The sequence below is a fragment of the Musca autumnalis genome, unplaced genomic scaffold, assembly GCF_047663935.1.
Source record: "Musca autumnalis isolate F117 unplaced genomic scaffold, ASM4766393v1 scaffold_5, whole genome shotgun sequence".
Classification (NCBI taxonomy): domain Eukaryota; kingdom Metazoa; phylum Arthropoda; class Insecta; order Diptera; family Muscidae; genus Musca; species Musca autumnalis.
In genome coordinates, this window is record NW_027412088.1 from 68,742,525 (window position 1) to 68,763,407 (window position 20,883).

Consider the following 20,883-nt stretch of genomic DNA (forward strand, 5'->3'; position numbering starts at 1 on the left):
TTCTTGTCATTTCGTTTGTGATGGACATATGTATGTATGTGTGTCAACATTAATCTGTTTTTAATTACTGTTCCAACCCTGTAGGAAGTGTGGGGTCATGTGTTGACATGTCGCCACTTTGTCTACTAATATGGTGACAAAGTCAACACTTTGTCACCAGGTTGTCAACTATTGATACCTTTACCTTAAAAAGAAGAAGCATTGTGTATATTGACAGATGATAGCCCAACGAAGCATCCTTTTTTTAATTTTCTTAATTGTTTGGCGTAAAATGATTTTTGCGGTTGTGAAAAAGTGTTTTTGTAAAAATCAATAAAATATCGTGAAAACTTAAAGCATATAATTTCAATAACAAGTATGAGCAAAAGAAAATATAAAAGACATGTGAAAAATAAACAATTCAATAGCAAAGTACGAATTCTGAGGCGACTAACAACATTTGTGGTGAAATTTCGACAATTAGACATTATGTGGAACCTTTACAGAAGATTGTGGAGCCTGATGTGTATATTGTCCCGTCTCGCTGGAAATGCTGAATGCAACTAAACATAATAATGAATTACAATGTTGAAGAATTATTTGGCAAAAATCGATTGTGAGATTTTTCCAATGTTATACAGCTGTAATAGGCAAGAAAATTTAAGGACATATTTTTTATTTAAGTTTATACATGTTTATTCTTTTCAATTCCTAGATGTTATATCAACATTCAGCCAATCGCCTGATAAAACGTTAAGTGCAACAGAAGAAGAACTATTTTAAGCAGCCAAGTAATTGGTGCGACTTGGCCAAGCAAATAAAACGAAAACGTTTTTTATTATTTATATGTTAAAATGTTTAAGCAGCCTTGAAAACATTGTCTTTATTTACTAATTTCTACTTATGTGGAATCTTTGACTTAGCCATTTAAAAAGATAAAAATACTGTAATACGCAATTTGTACATTTTTAGCATTTTCAATATTAGCTGTGTCTTTTTACGTGATAATTAGTAATAATTATTACTAATGTTGCATATTTTGACAGTTGTGTAAAGGAAAAGTTGCTGAAAAAAATGTTTCAGCAACATTTAGTAAGTAAAAAGACACCCCTATTATTTGTTTTATTCTTTAATAAGATATAGTATTTAAACAAATGTATAGCTTCATCTTCTTATTAAACGTACTATACAGCTGTTTTATCTATGAAAAGTTCCAAATAAGCTAAAAAGTTTAGTATTGAAAATCTGGTACTATTGACTCACTACCGCCAATGTCTATACTGACTCACTACCTCCATTGTCTATACTGACTTACTACCTCCAATGTCTATAGTGACTTACTACCACCAATGTCTATACTGACTCACTACCTCCAATGTCAACACATGGTTCCTCAGGAACTACTGACTTACTATTGACATACTAGTTCCATTGTCAGTACTGACTTTCGAATGACACGTTCATACAAAATGTCTATAGGAAATTACATTAGTTGTCTACAGTTTGTCAGTAGTACTGTTGACAATGTCAGTAGTAAGTCAGTATAGATTCACTATTGACATTTCCTACAGGGAATTGAGACACACGCACACAACTGTATACAGTAGAAAATAATTTCAATAAATTTATGATGACAGCGAATATAAAAAATAAAAATTAATTGTTAAAATCGATTTAAATGTTTTCATCGAATTTGTATGGCAATTAATTAAAAGTTGTGTATTTATATGGTATTGAAATTAAAAAATGGAAATAGTAACATTTTGATTTATTTTAGTTCCATGGGGAAATGAAACAAACGATAAAAGAGTAGCATAATTCCAATAGAAAGGAAAGAAAAATTTATACCGATTTTTAAATTAATTTTGCAAAGACGGATTCCTCAATTTTACAGCCCGAAATGTAAAATGATGGACATCTTTAAAATACTCAAAATTGGACATAATATTTATAATATCCCGGAATGCCTGCTCCGAACTCTTTTGGTCCTTGCCGGTATAGAGATGGACCCCGGGCCAGTATGGGTCTGTTCCGTTTGCCAGATCCGCGTCCACCATCTGTCAATATCGGTAAGATGTAATGGATGTAGGGAATGGGTGCATTTCCGAGGTTGTTCTGGCCTTAGTCGCACCCAGGATCGCACCCAGGAACCCGGGCCAGTGTGGATCTGTTCCGTTTGCCAGATCCGCATCCAACACCTGTCAGTATTGGTGAGATGAAATGGATGTAAGGAATGGGTGCATTTCCAAGTATGATCTGGCCTTAGTCGCACCCGGGATAACGGCGATAGGTATGTTGCTGCTTGCTGCGCCAGAACATCGCCCAGTGTGTCTTTGTCTTCATCATCTGACTCGTCGTCGGAATACAAGACTCCCCCGCAGTCTCTCCAACAACAACGAACGCAGCATCTAACACCACAAGTTGTTGTTCAACGGCTCGGACATGCATCATACCTGCAATTTAATTGCAACGGTCTCCGCAATAAGTTCAGCGAAATTGTGAATTTTATGAGTCGGAAGAAAATCGTATTCGTCGCGATCCAGAAAACAAAGCCCACCGCCACCTGTAGCTTGCAACGTTGTGAAGGTTACAACGTTTTGCGGAAGGATCGCACAAGAAGCGGAGGAGGAGGACATGCCTTCCTAATACACCAGTCTGTCCAGTACAGACCTATCTCGCTTGAACTTGACTCTAGTCACCCATAAATGGAATGTATGGGGGTAGCAGTAAAGTGTGGTACTGCCGAGATAGAGCTGCTTAATGTGTACATACCGGCGATCAATAGCAATCCCACGGCAGCAGGTTCCTACGTACCGCATTGACCCGAACCCATTGTGTTTCGGCCAGCGGCTGCCTACCCAGTATCAAACCTATGCTTCTACGTAGGTTTCATGCTGCTACAACTACAGTCACAACAACAATAGCTGTGATCGGCGTTATATGCCCGATATTAGTTCGATTTTAGAGGGCGCTAGGGAACTTCAATGCTCATCTTGAACTTTGGCATTCCGTCCTAGTTAATGACCAGTGGGGTATTGCGCTGGCCGAGCAAATTGATAGCTCCACGTTTTGCACGGTGAATGAAGACGCTCCTACGAGTATTAAAGGAGATGGCCACGGCTCGCCAGACATCACCATTGTGGCACCAGGTCTGGTAAATGACGTATCCTGGCAACCACCTCCCTATTATCGTCTCCGTAAATATACCAACCGATTTCATAATCTCTGCATGCCGTACTTTCCTGAAACATGGGAAAGCTGATTGGCAAGAGTTCAGATATTTTACCAGTTACCGAGAGCTGCCCATCTCCTCAGACCCTCGGGTAGCTAAGAGAACTTTCCGGGACGTCATCACTGCTGCAGCTGCTCGCTACATACGTGCTGGCCCGAAATAATACCAAATTTCCCAGCAGAGGTGACGGGAGTAGCAAATGACCGTGATGGGCTTCGTTGTACCAACGCTGAAGACCCGAGAGTTAGAGAGCTTACTCTTGAAGTCAACAGGTAAGTAGGCGAACATAAGTGGAAATAGTGGCTAGAACACCTGAAGCAATGCAATATTGGTACAGGATTAAGTAAATTGTGGGCAACGATTAAATCACTCTCGAATCCGGGAAAGAAGGATAACAGAACGGCTGTTACTTTCAACAGCGTGACAGTAACTGACCCAAAGAGGTGCGCCTGTTATTTTCATGGGCAGTTCATAGAGCACCCCGAGAGTGATAGAACGAGGAGGAGCGTGCTACGCCGTATAAGAAGCACCCTCCCAGTCGAGGAGATGCCACCACAATTTACTATGGGCGATGTTGCACATACCATCCGAAACGCGAAATCATCTAAAGTGTTGGGCCCACACCTAATATCGATTGTAAAGCTTAAGCAACTGGATGAACCCGGAGTTGAGTATTTAAGAAGTGTCCTCAACCTATCGTTAGCTACCCATATTGTACGAGATGCCTGGAAAGTTGGCAGGCTGGTACCGCTACTGAAGCCTGGCAAGGATGCCAGCAGAGGGGAATCGCACAAGCCGATTTCACTCCCGTCGCCAGTTGCAAATATCCTAGAGGCACTACTCCTCCTCCCCATGATGAGAAGCAGTTTTCCAGTTGCCCAACATCAACATGAATTTCGGAAAATGCATAGTACTACAACAGCATTAGACGCCATATTCACACATATCAGTAGAGGACTGAACCAGAACAGGCCGTGCGACCGAAGAGTTATGGTGGCTTTTGACCTATCGAAAGCCTTCGATACTGTCAACCGTGCCAAGCTGTTCGAGGATATAGATAAGACTACTCTCCAGACGTGTTTGAAACGTTGAGTGATCAACTATATGTGCGGACGCAAGTCGTTTGTGGAATTCAGAGACAAGAAGTCCAAACCCCGTAGAGTGAAACAGGGAGATCCCCAAGTTCCCCAACCTTTTTGAAATTCCACACCTTCCAGACGGCATAGAGATGGTAATGTATGCGGATGATTGTACGATCTTGGCGTCGGGTCCTATCGTCAATGACATATGTGATAGGTTAAATTTCTACATAGCTGAACTAGTGCAGTTTTCCATTTGAGGAATATGAAAATATCCGCCGCTAAATCTACTGCCACACTGTTCACCACTTGGATGGCAGAAATGAGGCTCCCACTGAACATATTGGTCGATGGTGCACTAATTCTGACCAATAACTACCCTAAGATACTGGGTGTAACGTTCGATAGCATGTTCAAGTCATTCGCGCATGCCACAGCTATTTGCAATAAGATCAGAAGTAGAAACAAGGTTCTCAAGTCGCTGGCCGGCAGCACTTGGGGGCTGATAAAGAAACCTTGTTGACCACCTACAATGCAATAGGCCGGTCTGTGGTAAGCTATGCGGCGACAGCGTGGTCCGCAAAGGTTAGCGCATCGCAGTGGAAGAAGATTCAAACCTGCCAGAATGCCGCCCTGAGGACTGCAACAGGGTGCCTCCTCATGACACCAGTGGACCATCTTCATGAGGAGGCGAAGGTTTTACCGGTGCGTCAGCACAACATCTTGTCGATGCAGTACCTGCTTGGGTGTTACCGCAGTGAGCATCCCTGTCACGATTTAATGGACAGGCTCCCTCCACCCAGGCACGTCAGGAGAGACCTTCATGATCTAGAGAGAGGGAGGTCCAAAGGTATAAAAGAGAACCTCTAGATCAACGAGTCTATCAGGCAGGCTTGGATAGCATTCACACAGACATGGTTGCACAGGCAGTACAAAGATGCAGTGTGAATGCCGTACTTGGAGACCACCCCATCCATCGCAGCAGAAGAATGCCAGCTGCCAAGGCAGACACGAGTGGTTTTAGCTTAGTTAAGATCCGGACGATGCAGCCCCCTCAATTCGTATTGGGCCCGAATTTATGCCACGATACCCAACACATGCCCGGCATGTGGATTGAAACCACAGGACACCCTGCATTTGTTTAGCTGCCCTGCTAACCCCACTAACCTGTCTTCTTTATGGATGCAACCAGTAGAGCTGGCAAACTATCGATATCGGCCCCATTCGATTTTTTCGATATTTTTGTTTCAAAATATCGATAAAATCGATACTATCGTGGAATTGCCACCCCTGTTTTTTATAATCCAAAATGACCAACAAACATGTTTTGTTAAAATTTCGTATGTCATTGAGTTTGCGTACTCTCGAGGTGGAGTTTGAAGAGAATTGTTCCAGTCCAATTTGACGAAATCATTTTGTTACTGAATGGTCGGTGAAGTGTCGAGATGAGTTTAACAATTATACCCAGCATATTTTGGTGGGTGGTATAAAACTAGAGAAAGTGTTTTAATGCGAAAAAAAATAATCATTTGAATTAAATTCCTCTAGGTCATAAAGCCCTTCTGCAGTATGCCAGAAATTGCTAAACCCGAACGCAAGATCCAATGCAGAGAGAAAGTGAATCTTGGTATGCTGTCAAATCCCTCTGTATGTCTGGTTGATCAAGCAATTGGCTGGTGCCAAAATCATTGAAGTTGGTGACACTCCCAGGGATCATGCTTTCTTTAATGGTGCCCAAAAACTCTTTGGTATGATTATTACCATTGGTCAAGCCATTGTTTATGTCATGACTGGCATGTATGGTGATCCATCTGAAATAGGTGTTTTTGTTTGTTTGTTGATCATCATCCAATCATTTGCCGCCGGTTTAATTGTGCTGTTTTTGGATGAATTGTTACAAATGGGTTAGTATTTCTTGGGTTCCAGTATTTCTCTCTTCATCGCCACCAACATTTGCGAAACCTTTTTGTGGAAGACCCTCTCACCCACCACCATTACAACTAGACGATGTACAGAATTTAAAGGTGCCTTGGCTACACGTAACGAAAAGGTTCGTGTTTTGCGTGATGCCTTCTACCGGCAAAACTTGCCCAACTTGATGAACCGTTCTCGTCTTTGTCCTCGTCATCTACTTCCAAGGTTTCCGTGTTGGTTTACTCATCAAATCTGACCGTATTTGCGGTCAATACAGCAGCTACCCCATCAAATTGTTCTACACCTCAAACATTTCCATAATCTTGCAAAAATGTTTGCCGTTAAATTCCAAGGTAACTTCTTCATCAATCTCCTAGGTGTTTGGGCTAATGTTGGCCGCATCTTTACAATTTGCTGGCTATTGTTTTTACGGGTGTTCTTTAGTGATGCCAAGGTTTTCGATAGTATCGATATAAAAAACTATTCATCGATATTGGCGTAAAAAATTAAGTATCGATACTATCGATATTTCCATCGATGGTTTGCCAGCTCTAGCAACCAGTCCAAGTTGCAGAATTCTTGAGTCTGAATACAGAGGAACCAGAACCTGATAATTGAAATAATACACGAACACAACTTAACCAACAATCTACGTTAAAATCACTTCATTTCATACCCCCCTTTATACTTATTTTCCTGATTACCGGCAAACCAAAAACAAAATGGACCATGTAAAAAATTGAAATTATTATTATTTCCCTTATATGCTCCGATTATATGGCCACTATATAATTATTTTTTTTCTTTTTGTTGTCTCACTGCGAGTAATGAACACAACACAAACAAAATCACAATTGGCTTTCAGCCAAATGCGAACAAATTTACAGTGGAAACAACTAATGGACAGCAAAAGGACGGTTGGTTGCTGACAACAGAACAGAGCAACCATTGAATTGTCGTCTCCCTGCACTAACTGAACCTGGGTAATTTGCAGCACTTAGAGAAATTATGAATATTTTATAACAACTACTACAACAACAATAAATAGAAACATGCAAACATTATAAAACAATGCACAACAAAGTCATTAGAAATGGAAAACAAAATGCATGTCCACTCCCCCTTTTTTAAGATAATCAAAAATGCAAGATGATGATTGCCTGATGACAACATTGTCATGGCAGCAGCAAATAGAAGCTTACACAATTTTACGCTTACGTGGAATAAAGATTTTTGTGTATTATAATTATTATAATAGAGATGTAGTAGTAAGTCCATACTAAAAATACATATGAATGTACATTAGGGTTATGACTTTTTGACATTTTTCTGATTATCATGTAGCAAAAATGAATGAACGTTTGCCTATTAAATTGACTTTTATTCTATTGAAATATTGAAAACTTTCGGCACAATCCACTTTGAAAAATATATAATATGTTTTTATATACTATGAAATGAAAAAAAGAAGTAAAAAAGTCGGAGATATACCCTCGGTTCTAAAGAGAAGAAGTAATACACAATACTTCTGACGTCTGTCTATATAATACGATGTACAACGTTTGGACCAAATCGGTTTTCCCCCTTCGAGGGTTATCTAACGTATTTCCCAGTTTAGTTGGTACCGGCAGGCTTTTTTGAAGCTTTTGGGCCGTTATTTCAAGAAAAACATGTACCGTCGTAATGGGATAGCGAACACAAGTTGTTACAGCAAAAACCAAAGGGATTCGATGGCCAAAATTTGGAGCGATTCGGCTGAACCGTTCGAGAGTTACTGTGCCATAGCAATTTTTTTACAGCTTTCGCACCATTTTCTCAGGAAGTATGGACTTGCCCATGAAAAAACGTCTACTGTCATATACAGTGCGAATACAGTGAATACTATGTAGTTGTTACAAAAAAAAAAAACGATTCGAGAGCAGGCCTCAAACTGCACTTTTCCCAAATGTTGTGTGGGAGGTTCTTGAAGGAGTGGACTTATATAATATATATTGGAACCTGATCTATGTCCCGTTGAGATAGTACAATATGAAAGTATGGACCTAATCGGTTACTACCTTCGAGAGTTAGCGTGCGCACCATTTTTGAGAAAAGTTTTCAATTTTTGTGGGGGAGGTACCTGAAGAAGTGGACCCTATATGGTCCATCTACGAACTTAAACTAAGTTTGGACAAAATATTACTAGCGCCACATTCTGGAGCAAAATCGGTTCATCCGTTGGAGAGTTATCGTGCGTTCCAGGCAGCCAGACAGACGGACGGACGGATAGACTCCAAATTGCCTGAAACGGATTTCGTCCAAACATACTTGGGGTCTAAAACTATTATTGATGAGGCGCATTTTGCCCGTATGAAGGTGTATATTATGGTAATGACTTCTCGACATTTTTTTCTCAAAATAGATTTCATGTAGCACGGATGAATGAACTTTTGCCTATTAATCACTACAATAACGGTTATTCCATTGAAATATAAACAAGAAAAATAGCTTTAAGTTCGACAGGGCCGGACTTTTTATACCCTCCACCATAAAATATTCTGAACTAAAACGGAAAAATTATTTTCTTTCCTGCCCACAATTTTAGGCGGAGAAATTTTGTGACCACTGTTACCGAAATATAGTAAAAAAGCATAAAAAATGTATTCAATCGGTCGGGAATCTTATATGAGGCTATATCAAAGTGTGGACCTATGTTTTTGGTGAAAAAGTTGTGTGACCATTGGTAACCTCAAATGTCGAATAGCAGATACTTGGGTCAAAAATTGTAGCTGAAATCGAAAAAAAATCCAAAATCGGGAGGTACGTTTATATGGGGGTTCTACTAAAACATGGACCTTTGTTGACAATTTATATAGGGGGGCTATACAAAAACATAAATCTATGTTGACAGTTTTTTTTTGGAGATATTGCGTGACCAGTGGGAACCTCAAATGTCGACTTACAAATTTGTGACCACTGGGAACCTCAAACTTCAAATTACAGGTAGTTCGGCCTCAATATATAGCTACAATCCTCAAAATACCGAAAATCGGGAGGAACTGTTACATGGGGGCTGCTCCAAAACGTGGACCTATGTTTACAGTTTTTGGTGGAGATATTCTGTTATTACTATGAACCTCAACTGTCAAATTACAAGTAGTTCGGTCAAAAATTTTAGCTAAAACCCTCAAAATACCGAAAATCGGGAGGTACCGTTATATGGGGGCTATACCAAAGCATGGACCTATGTGGACAGTTTTTTTTTTGAGAAGTTTTGTGATTACTAGGAACCTCAACAGTCAAATTACAGGTAGTTCTTTCAAAAATTGTAGCTAAAATCCTAAAAATACCGAAAATCGGGAGGTACCGTTATATGGGGGCTATACCAAAAAGTCGAGATATGTTGACAGTTTTTGGTGGAGATATTTTGTTATTACTAGGAACCTCAACTGTCAAATTACAGGTAGTTCGGTCAACAATTTTAGCTAAACTACTCAAAATACCGAAAATCGGGAGGTACCGTTATATGGAGGCTATACCAAAAAGTGGTTCGATATAGCCCATCTTCGAACTAGACCTGCCTATTAAAAAAAAGACACGCGAGTGCAAAAATATAGCGCTCTAGCTCAATTATTGCGAACGCTAGTGCGCTTGTGCGTAAGGTTTTTTCACCGAATCACCTTATAATTAAGTTTTATGTAATCGTATGTGTAAACTCATTACGCTATGATACAGGGAAATGAAATGGTAAACAAGTCGTAACCCTTGTGTATATACTCTCGTTAGCATAAATGCTGAGAGTATAATTATATTAATAACAAAAATAATTTTTATTCCGTTTGAATATTGAACAAGTAAATAACATTAAGTTCGGCCGAGCCTAACTTTTTATACACTTCACCATAAAATATTCTGAACTAAAAGGGAATAATTAGTTTCCTGTTATGTACAAAATTTGTCGACCACGGGTAGCCCAAATGCCTAAATTTGGTCAAAAAATGTATCTAAAAATTTCTTCAATCTATTGGTACTTTTATATGGGCGCTATACCAAAAAATGGACCTATGTGGACGATTTTTGGTGACGAAGTTTAGGGACCACTGAGAACCTAAAATGTCAAATTACAGCTAGTTCGGTAAAAAATCGGGAGGAACTATTATATGGGGCATATACCAAAACGTGGACCTATCTCGACCATTTTTGGTGCAGAAAATGTAGCTGAAATCCTCAAAATACCTTAAATCGGGTGGTATACAAAAATCACGCGCAAACCACTTTGAATTGGTAAAAACACATCAGAATATGATACAGGGATACGAGGTTTTAAAAAAGTCATAACCCTTATAAACATATGTATAAACGTGCTTTGTTTTGAAATAATTTGCCATATTTGTGACAAGTTTTTTACATTTGCAACTTTTTGTTTGTGATTTTGAATATATTAGTATTATTAGTGTTACGTACATGTGTATGTAGGTCTTCCTAAGTGGCCTTTGATTTTGAAAACAATTGTGGCCTGGTAGATTATTAGATAAAATGACCGGCGGGCGGTTTATTTCAACAATGATTGACGCCTAAATAACACACAAATAATTGTCCACAAATTTATTTATTTCCGTAGGCCATCAAATGTTCTTTTATTTCATTTTCTTACTAATGTGCAGTTTCCACGGTACGTCGTTTGTTCTCTATTCGTTGTTCGACCCATAACTACGAATAAATTACTTATTGCCATTAAATCTCTTTTGGATTGTAAGCACGCCTAGGGGTCCTAAAATCAATCCTAGCTTTATGTATCGGTATCGGGTCACTGCAATGTAGAAAGAAATTAAAGAACATATGAACTGACGCGTCAAAAAAACAATATGTTATAATCGATCAAGCCAACCTTGTGCCACTTCACGCGACTGATCGAACAACACTATAGGGATCTATCCAACGGTGCCGGGTTCATGGATGCCGGATTGAGAGAGAGAGTGTCACCGGTTCTGACAAATCGTGGTTTTCCTTGGATCAGACTATCTCCCCATAATTGTCTCTATCAGCAGACCGGCCGATTTCATCACCACTGAACGCAGCACTTTCATCAATCACCGCTTCAGATATCTGCCTAACCCTTCTGATGTTCGCGTAGCAGAAAGGACGTTCCGAGACATCATCACTGCTCCAACCGCTCGCCATATACCTGCTGGTCGAATACCCGAAGTGAGACTAAACTTGTTAACAGATGCGACGGAATTAACAAATCAGGGTGATGAGCTTCGTCGTGTCAACCTCAGTGACCCTAGATTCAAGGATCTGAGGCTGGAAGTCGGTGAGCATAAGCGGAACAAGTGGTTAAATCATCTAAAGATTTGCGACATAGGAGCCGGAATAAGTGGATTTTGGACAACGGTTAAACCACTCTCGAACCCTTGAAGATAGAACCTCACTCGCTTCGGGTCAAATTTGATCTCTTCCTGCCAAACAGGAACCATCACAATTTACAATGGATGATGTTGCGAATGCCGTCCGAAACTCTTGCTGCTAGCCACTCACATCGTTCCCGAAGTCTTGAAAATGGGCAAGGTGTCACCCGTAGTAAAGGTCTTCGAGCCTTTATTCCCCCCAGCGTCAGAAATAGATATCCAGTTGCCAATCATTAGCATGGGTTCCGTAAGCAACACAGCAGTCGAGGACTCAAGCAGAGCAAGCCGTGTGATAGAACAGTTATGGTGGCACTTGACTTGTCGAAAGCATTTGACACTGTCAAGCATTCCACGTTTTTGCGGCCAAACTTGAAACATTGAGTAATCAATTATAAGTGTGGACGCCACCTGTACGTGGAACTCAGGAACAAGAAGTCCAACCACGTAGAGTAAAGCAGGGAGTTCCCAAAGGCGGGGTGATATCTCCAGAACTGTTTAACCTCAACCTCTCCTGTTTTCCACCCCCTTTAAATGACATTGGAATCGTAGCATTTGCGGATGATTGTCCGATATTGGCGTCAGGTACCTTCCCTGATGTCATATGTGAAAACTAAACTCATATTTGACAGATCTTACCAACTTTTTCCAAACGTTCGCCACTACGACCACTCTGTTCACCGCATGGACGGCAGAGGTGAGTACAGAGTTGAATGCCATGGTCGATGGCAGCAATATTCAGACCACTAACTTCCCCAAAACTCTAGGAGTTACAAACGACAGCATGTTAATGTTATCCGCTCATTCCACAGCTATCTGCGACAAGCTGAGAAGTAGGAACAAGGTCCTCCAGTTCCTAGCCGGCAGCACTTGGGGTGCAGATAAAGAAATCTTGTTGACCATATAAAACGCAATAGGTCGGTCTGCGGCGCCAGTATTGCATATAAGTGCAACGCGATGAAAAAAATCAAACTTCAACAGGTTGCTTCCTTAAGTCTTCAGTGGATCATTTACATGAGTAGACAAAGGTTCTTCTAGTAGAGCAACACAATGACATGCTTTCGTTTGCAGTACTTGCTGGGGTGTTACCGTGAGAGCCATGCTAATCACCATGTGGTGGATAGTACCCCTTACCCAGACTTGTCTGGATGATTCTTCATGATCAAGAAAAAGACGTCCAACATTAGAAGAGAGAACCCCTAGCTCAACAAGCCTATCAAGCAGGTTTAAAGAGCATTTACACGGATGCAGTCACCGATGCCATAAACAACTATCGTGTGAATGCGGTCCTCGGAGAACATCCCCCATCTATTGCAGCTGAGGAGTGTCAACCAACCAACCACAAAAAAACAGAGTAGTATCGACTCAGCTACGCTCAGGATGGTGCAGCCGTCTTAATTCCTATAGCGCAATGATCAAGGACACCGTGCAAAACATCTGCCTAGTATGCAGCACAGGTCCGTGCGACTCACTGCACCTTTTCAACTGCCCCGCCAAACCTACTCAACTCACCTTAGTAGCTTTGTGGCTACAACTCAGCGAAGCAGCCAAATTTCAAGAACTAAAGATATACCCAAAACCAGATTAAACGGATGAACGAACTTACAAACATTTAATAAATATGGTCCTACAACAACAACAATTAAAAATTTTGCAAAATGCCCTTTCCATATCCTGAGCACACTATCTGAATCTGTAACCTGATTAGCTTGCTCGTCTCTACAGTAGGATGTTTCCGTACTAAAGCAATCAGTTTGATGTTTCATTCCTTGGTATAAGTTTCGGACTTCATTCTGACTCCTGGCTGGCTGGATTTTTACAGAACATTTGTTTCTCCAATCCTCTCTGTTTGCTGCCGTATTTTCCCAATCTGGGACATGTAGCTTTCTGATGTCTCGTTTCACTTGTTCGCTCCAACGAAAATTTGGCCTTCCAGATCTGCGTGAAACTCCATGCGGCCCATATTTATACGCCATTTTAGCGGCTTCATCATCACTCATTCTTATGACATGGCCTAGCCATAGCAATCGTTGTATCTCGTCGATTCGTTCAACTATATTGATGTCGTTGTATAGTTGATCCAGCTCGTTGTTCATATGACGTCGATATTCGCCGTCAACGCAGATTGGCCCGTAGATCTTTCGAAGAATTTTTCTCTCGAACACACCAAGCACTGCCGTGTATGATTGCCCTAGTACACATGCTTCGGGGAACCATACATTAGTACGGGCAATATCAGTGTTTTGTAAAGTGTTACTTTTGTTTGACGAGATGTGGCTTTGGCCAACACTATTCTTCTTAGTATTTCAAAACTGATGTTGTTTGTTGAGTTTATGTCGGTGCCGAGGTAGACGAAGTCCTTCACATATATGTATATGTTGAAGAGATCACACGACAGACAGTCTCCTTGTCTGAAACTTCTTTTGGTAATAAACTCTTCGGAGAGGTTCTTTCCTATTTTAACTGAGGACCGAGTATCAGTTAATTTCATCTTACAAAGCCGATTGAGCATTGCGGGGATACCAAAATCAGATCGGTTTTGGAACACCTTTGAACGTATAGGGCTGTAATCAACAAAAAGATGGAAGGTGTCGATCTGCATTTCTTGGGTCTTTTCCAGGATTTGTCTCAAGGTAAATATCTGGTCAATGGTGGATTTGCCGGTCTGAAGCTCCACTGATAGGGTCCAATTATTTCATTGATCATAGGTTTTAGTCGCTCACACAATATGCCAGATGCTATCTTATATGCAATTGGGAGCAGACATATGCCCCTGTAATTGGAGCGCACCGTCTTATCTCCCTTCTTGTGGACTGGACATAGGTTACTCAAGTTCCAATCGTCGGGTACGCGTTCTTCCTGCAAGATGGTGCTAACTAGCTAATGCATACACCTTATCAGCGTGTCGCCTCCGGTTTTGAACAGCTCGGCTGGTAGGCCATCGGCTCCTGCTACCTTATTATTCTTCAGCCGGTTTATTACCAGAGCTCCGATTTGCTCGTTTTTTCTCGCGAATGAGAAGTACTCGCGAGTGGGAGTACTCGAAGAATGCGAGCAAAAAGTACGATTTGCTCGTTTTTACTCGCGATTGAAAAATACCTGCGAGTGGGAGGACTCGAAGAGTACGAGTTTTAAAAGAAGTTTACTCGCCACTCTTTTGTTTTATTTGCGAGCACTGGCGAGTACTTCTGGTTTAAAAATAAGAGTCGGAGTTAAAATACTCGAAATAGAGTACGAGTTTACTCGAAGAGTAAAATCGAGTAGGAAAAATATATTTATTTTTTGACCGTTTGTGTGTTCGTGTGTGTGTGGTAGGGAACAGTTTTTCATTTTGCCCTCCTCCGAACCTCCTACCTGCCACCTTCCTCCGAACTTCCGACGACCCACCTCGAACCTCCGAACTTTCGATCAACTTGCCCTTTCTACCTTCAGTCCACAGCAACATGAAAAACCGTTCCCTACCACACACACGAACACACAAACGGTCAAAAAATAAATACATTTTTCCTACTCGATTTTACTCTTCGAGTAAACTCCTACTCTATTTCGAGTATTTTCACTCCCACTTGTTTGTCTTGCAAAACTCGTACTCGCAAACACTTTTTACTCCCAAGTAAAAACGAGCAAGTCTGAAATATGCTTCGCGAGTGACGAGTAAAAATAGAGTATACTCGATTTATTTTTTCTACTGGCGCGATAACTCCCGCTCGTACTCGCTCGAATTTCACTCGCGAGTAGAATTCGAGCGAGTATTTCGCAGCTGGGTTTATTACTGTTCTTACCCCGCCGCGCGATATACATTCAATACCATCTTCTGAGATTGGATCGTTGTCTTTCTTAGTATTGGATACCAACAGTTTATAAAAATGCTTTTTCCATATCACGGCACACTATCTGTATCAGTTACCAAATTACCTTGCTGGACTCTATAGGAGGATGTGCCTGTACCAAAGCCATCAGTTTGATGCTTCACTCTTTGGTAGAATTTTCGGACTTCATTCTGACTCCTGTACATCCCAATTTTTTCACACTCCCCCTTTCCCATGTCGCTTTTTTTCCTGCGGAAAAGACTTTTCTCTTCTCCCCTTTTCTCCTGATACCCCTCTCGTACGCTACGCGTTGCTACTGATTGCACAGTAACCCTGTATGCCTCATTCAACACTCCTCGTCACACAGTGGGTTCACTGTTGGAGGCCGCTGGTATCCAAGTATTGATCTTGTGACTGTTTGCATGGAGTGGGTAGTACTTTTCCACTATGTTAAAATATTATAGGGACTTGTAAAGTATTCCATCATGGTCCGTAAAACTTTAACGAGGGTCGTCAACCTTAGTGGGGAACAGGCGGCACACTACCTTTACCGGGTGTGAAAGGCAGCTCCCCAGGTAAAATCAGGTAAAATCAAGGGGTCAGTATCCACTTGAGACTAAAGAGGGACAAAGATAAGTCCAGGACTTTGCCATGTTAAATCCGGTCAGAACCGTTGTTAGGTATATTTCGTTCTCACGTTTACATATAAGCGGATTTTATAAATCCAATGGATTTCAAGATTATCTCCTTTAGGTTCGCAGAAATGTAATTTTTATTTGATTCTCAGATGCCCAAAACATTTACTGCGTTTGAATTAACCGCAGCCTGTGGGCGCGGCGCATCCATCTCAATATTATTCTCTTTCATAGTGTAAATTATCCCCTGAAACACCACCCACCAAAAACTTTAGCCAAAATAAAAAGAAAATAAATTACCACAAAAACCGAAAATGAACAGCTTTGACAACACCATAACCAACGCAAATGACAATTGCACGCAAAAAGGCAAAACGATTTATCCTCGGGCTACAAATTAATATCCTGGCAAAAATTGTTTTGTTGACATAACTTAATTATTTTCTAATTTTTCTTTTCTCGTTTTTTCTTCCTTCTTTTTCCCAATTCATTTCCGTTGACGAAACCAACTTCAACACCCCATTTGAATTCAATAAATTGAAAAAACAAAAAAAAAATATAAAACCACAGGACGAATTGGAAAAAGCTGATGCCTTCTTGATTGTATACTCCTGTGTGGACAAGGAATCATTTACACGCGCCAAAAACATTCTTGCCCATCTGCAAGATATGGATTTAATTAGGACGAGACCAATTATTTTGGTGGCAAATAAAATCGATTTGGCGCGGTCACGTGCCGTTTCAGCCCAAGGTAAGTAATTACAAAAAAAAACTAATAAATAAAAAGAAGATAAAAGAAATGTTTGAAAGAAAGAGAAAAAAATCATAAAATTCAATTGAAATTCTCTGTTCAATGATTAGTTAATGAATCTGTTTTTGATGATTGCATAAAAGGGACATGATATAATTATCTAACAAAATAATGAATTATTGGGAGTTAATTAGGGGTATTATTTGTTGGAAAAATTATCAAAAAAATTTATTGATTTTTTTTCTAAATACAAGGATTTGGCATTTGTGGTAAGGCACAAAAAAAATTAAAAATAATTAATATTGAAACCTAAAACGTGACTTTGGGAAAGTAATTATTTTATTTGACAGATATTCAATGGAATTGACAAATTAAATGACGTATTAAAAAACCTCATTTGACGTAAATGACAATTTCATCAATAATGTAATACAATTCCATGTCACGTTGTTTGTTTTTCTTTTATAGATGGTAAATGTGTGGCCTGTACCTATGGTGCAAAATTCATTGAAGTTTCGGTGGGCATTAATCACAACTGTGATGAATTGCTGGCGGGTACACTGACTCAAATACGTTTGAAAAAGGAACAGAATCGTATACAGGTAAGATAATATGACAATTTACTATTCTTAGAAACTGTTTTATTAAAAAATCAAAAGATTAAATTTTCAAAATTCGTTCAAAAACAATAAATCTAACACTCAAAAAATTTTATCAAAACTCATTCATTGTGCTTTACACAAATAAAAAACACCAACAAATTAACAACAAATCACATTTCACCATCAAGTAGTTGGATTGGCTTTAATTGTAAAAAAAAAGAGATTTTTGTTTTGTGTTTTGTTCATTTTGAAGCATTTTGTTTTTATTTTTATATGTATGTACTTATTTTCTTTATAACAAATCATTTATAATTTTCATCAACATTATTTCACTTTAGCCAAAATCGAAAAAATCCAAAAATAAATCAAAAGATAAACAAAAAGATTCGAATTGTGACAATAGAAATCATGAAAATGATCAAGGCGAAAAATCATTAAATGATAAAAATTCCGAAGTAATGGTGAGTAAAAGCGAACAACAACACTTCAATTCCCCGAAATATAAAAAGGGGCAAATTTATGCATTTATAAAACCCCCGTATTTTGAATAAGAAATTTGAAGTTTTCGTCCTAAATATAAAATATGCATAGATGTGATTCAAGTGTTTTTGATTACAAACCCCCTTCCAACAGTATTTTTAAAGGTCCCTAAAAGTATGCTAAAACTTTTTTATATTAAAACCATTGGCTCCCAAATTAAAAAAAAAAAAAACATAAATATATATTGCAATTATTTTTCCCTATTTTTTGTAAGATGTTTCCCTCCAAGATTTTTTTGAGATTTTATTCCTAAAAATTGTAAAATAATAAATATATATTTCAATTTTTCAAAATATTTTTAAATAAAAATTTCAAAATGAATTCTTTCCTAATTGACCCCATATTATTCATAGATGGTTAAATTCAGCTAATTTTCTACAATCTTCATGTTCATATGTATGCATTTTTTTAATATAACTGTTTGTATATATATTTTTGTCATTTTTAAATATTTTATTTTTGTATTTTGAAATATTTTTTTAATAATTATTTTATTCCTCTTTTTGAAACCACGTGTCGAATTATTAAAACATATAGTGAGACTTCAAGGGAATTTCCATTTTATAATTTTGCCGTGTTAAACATAATAAGGAGGCCGTTGAAATCTCCAGCAGTCCTTTCCCAATTTCACCAATTTAAATATACGGCTCTCTCTTAATTTTTATATCCTCAGCATTTAGCCTAAGGCTTTGCCTCGTCGAATTTAATGTTGTTTAGACCTGTCTTACCTGCACCAGGGTAACTCCCGGACGGATCAACTGATTTAGTCCAAACTTTTTTACTCGTAATATTTCATTCAAAATTACATCAAGTTCAATGATGGGCCGTATCAGTCCACTCATCCCTCACCAAAGTTAAAAATTTGTCGCTAAAATATTAACGATTTTTTTACAATATCACTGTATCATATTTTGGTGAAAGGTACCACCTTCGGGACTATATTAAAGTATCGACCTATCTTCACAATTTTGGTGGAAAAGTTTTATAACTACATGGAACCTCGAAAGTCAAATTACAAGCAGTTTCGTCAAAAAATATAGCTAACACCCTCAAAATACCGAAAATTGGGAGATACCGTTATATGAGAGCTATACCAAAACATGGACCTATGTTGACGATTTTTAGTGAAGAAATTCGTGACCACTGAATATTCAAATGTCAAATCACAGCTAGTTCGATTTTTGGTGGAGAAGTTTCGTGGCCACAGATAACCTCAAATATCAAATTGCAGCTAGTTCTTTTAAAAATTGTAGACAAACACTCAAAATACCAAAAATCGAAAGGTACCGTTATATGGGAGCCATACCAAAACATGGACCTATGCCCATAATTTTTGGAATATTAGTTTGCTGATAACTGGGAACCCTAAATGTTAAATTACAGCTAATTCGGTTTGAAAATGTGACTAAAACATCAAAAAACCTGAAGTCGGGTGGTGCTGTTATATGGGGGCTGTACGAAACGTGGACCGATATAGCCCATCATCGAACTTGACCTGCCTGCAAACAAAAGACGCATCTTCCCAAAATGTCAGCATCCTATCTCCATTTTTGTGAATGCTTGAGTGATTACCACAGACGGACGGACGAACATGCATAGATCGACTCAGAATTTTACCCTGATCAAGAATATATATATACTTTATAGGGCCGCAAATGATTATTTCAATGCATCCATACTGTGATGGATTGTATAAAAAATGCAACGGTATCTTCCACATCCTCGTATAGCCTGCAATACTCAATATTGTTGTCCTGGTTTTTGATTTACTTGTCAGAGAAGGAACGTAGTTCTACGCCCTGAAATTTTCGTGCAGTTTGACTTCGATATCTTACAGCCAGGTACGTCTTGCCAGATCCTTACTGTTTTCTCTGCGTGGAGTTTTCTGAGTTCGTTGAGGAAGAAGCAAAGCGGTGGCTTGAGACAGTCCTTCACCCCCGAAGGTCAGCGGATTGGAAGCCTCGTCTTGCCAGTTCATCAACTGTCTCATTTCCCCCAATATTGCATTGCCCTGGTACCCAACAAAACTTAACGCCTATATTACAATTTTTGTATGGATATACATATATATGGATATATATATAGACTTATCCTTAAGCCTTTAAATCAACGTAAGCCATGACTATTCTATCTGCTTTCAGCACTGCAAAGATTTCTGACTGAAACACACTGCAATTTTCGTTAAATTTTATAGCCCGTTTCCACGGTACGTCGTTCGTTCTCTATTCGTTGTTCGACCCATAACTACGAATAAATTACTTATTTCCCCACACAAAATTCTATGAACGAACGACGATTTTTCTACGTTGTTCGATTAGAAATACTCTCTGAACAACGAATAAGTATGTCCCATCCCTAACAAATGAGAGAATTTATCGAAAAAATTAATTATGACATGTCTAAATTCAAAATTCAAAATTTGTTGAAAACACAAAATTTTTTAGAAAAAAGGAAAAAGATGAATGAAAATTAATGAACTAAACATTTTATACAGATGCAGAAGGAAGATGGTTGTGTTTCCTTCTTAATTCCACACTCATTTCTTGTCCATTAGTTCAAAATCGCGTAAAAAATCAGAAACAAATAACTGAAAGTCTGCATACACAAACATTGTTTTGACATGTCTCTCTCTTTAATTTTGAAAATAGAAACATATAAAAATATATTGAAAATTCAAAATTATTCAGAATTTATGGAAAAAATGAATGAAATGTGTGTAGTTAAATATAGAAGATACATTTGAAGGAAAGTCTATTGCTTTTCCTATTCATTTAATGTATATTTTATGTGTTTTCGGTTCAAATTTTCGTAAAAACAAGGAAACGAAAATGAAGGCAATTTTGTTTATGTTTCTGTTAATTACGAATGGTGTCGTGGAAACGGGTTAATTCGTGTACGTCGTTCGACAGGCCAACAACGTAATTGAAACGCTCGTGTGAACATGACATTACGAGCGTT

At 38.8% G+C, this 20,883-nt stretch overlaps 1 protein-coding gene and 1 pseudogene across 2 annotated transcripts in view; both read left to right on the forward strand.

Moving 5' to 3' along the window:
- The window catches only part of Rgk3 (Rad, Gem/Kir family member 3), a 361,288-nt gene that overhangs the window by 326,774 nt on the left and 13,631 nt on the right, over positions 1 to 20,883 (forward strand). The window contains exons 7-9 of one of the 2 annotated variants that reach the window (XM_073991719.1): positions 16,603 to 16,783; positions 17,252 to 17,385; positions 17,724 to 17,846. In XM_073991719.1, the coding sequence (XP_073847820.1) occupies positions 16,603 to 16,783; positions 17,252 to 17,385; positions 17,724 to 17,846 (438 nt within the window). The remainder of the gene's footprint in view (positions 1 to 16,602; positions 16,784 to 17,251; positions 17,386 to 17,723; positions 17,847 to 20,883) is intronic. The other variant, XM_073991720.1, reaches the window with a different exon arrangement.
- LOC141405983 (protein transport protein Sec61 subunit alpha-like) lies at positions 2,000 to 7,156 on the forward strand (annotated as a pseudogene).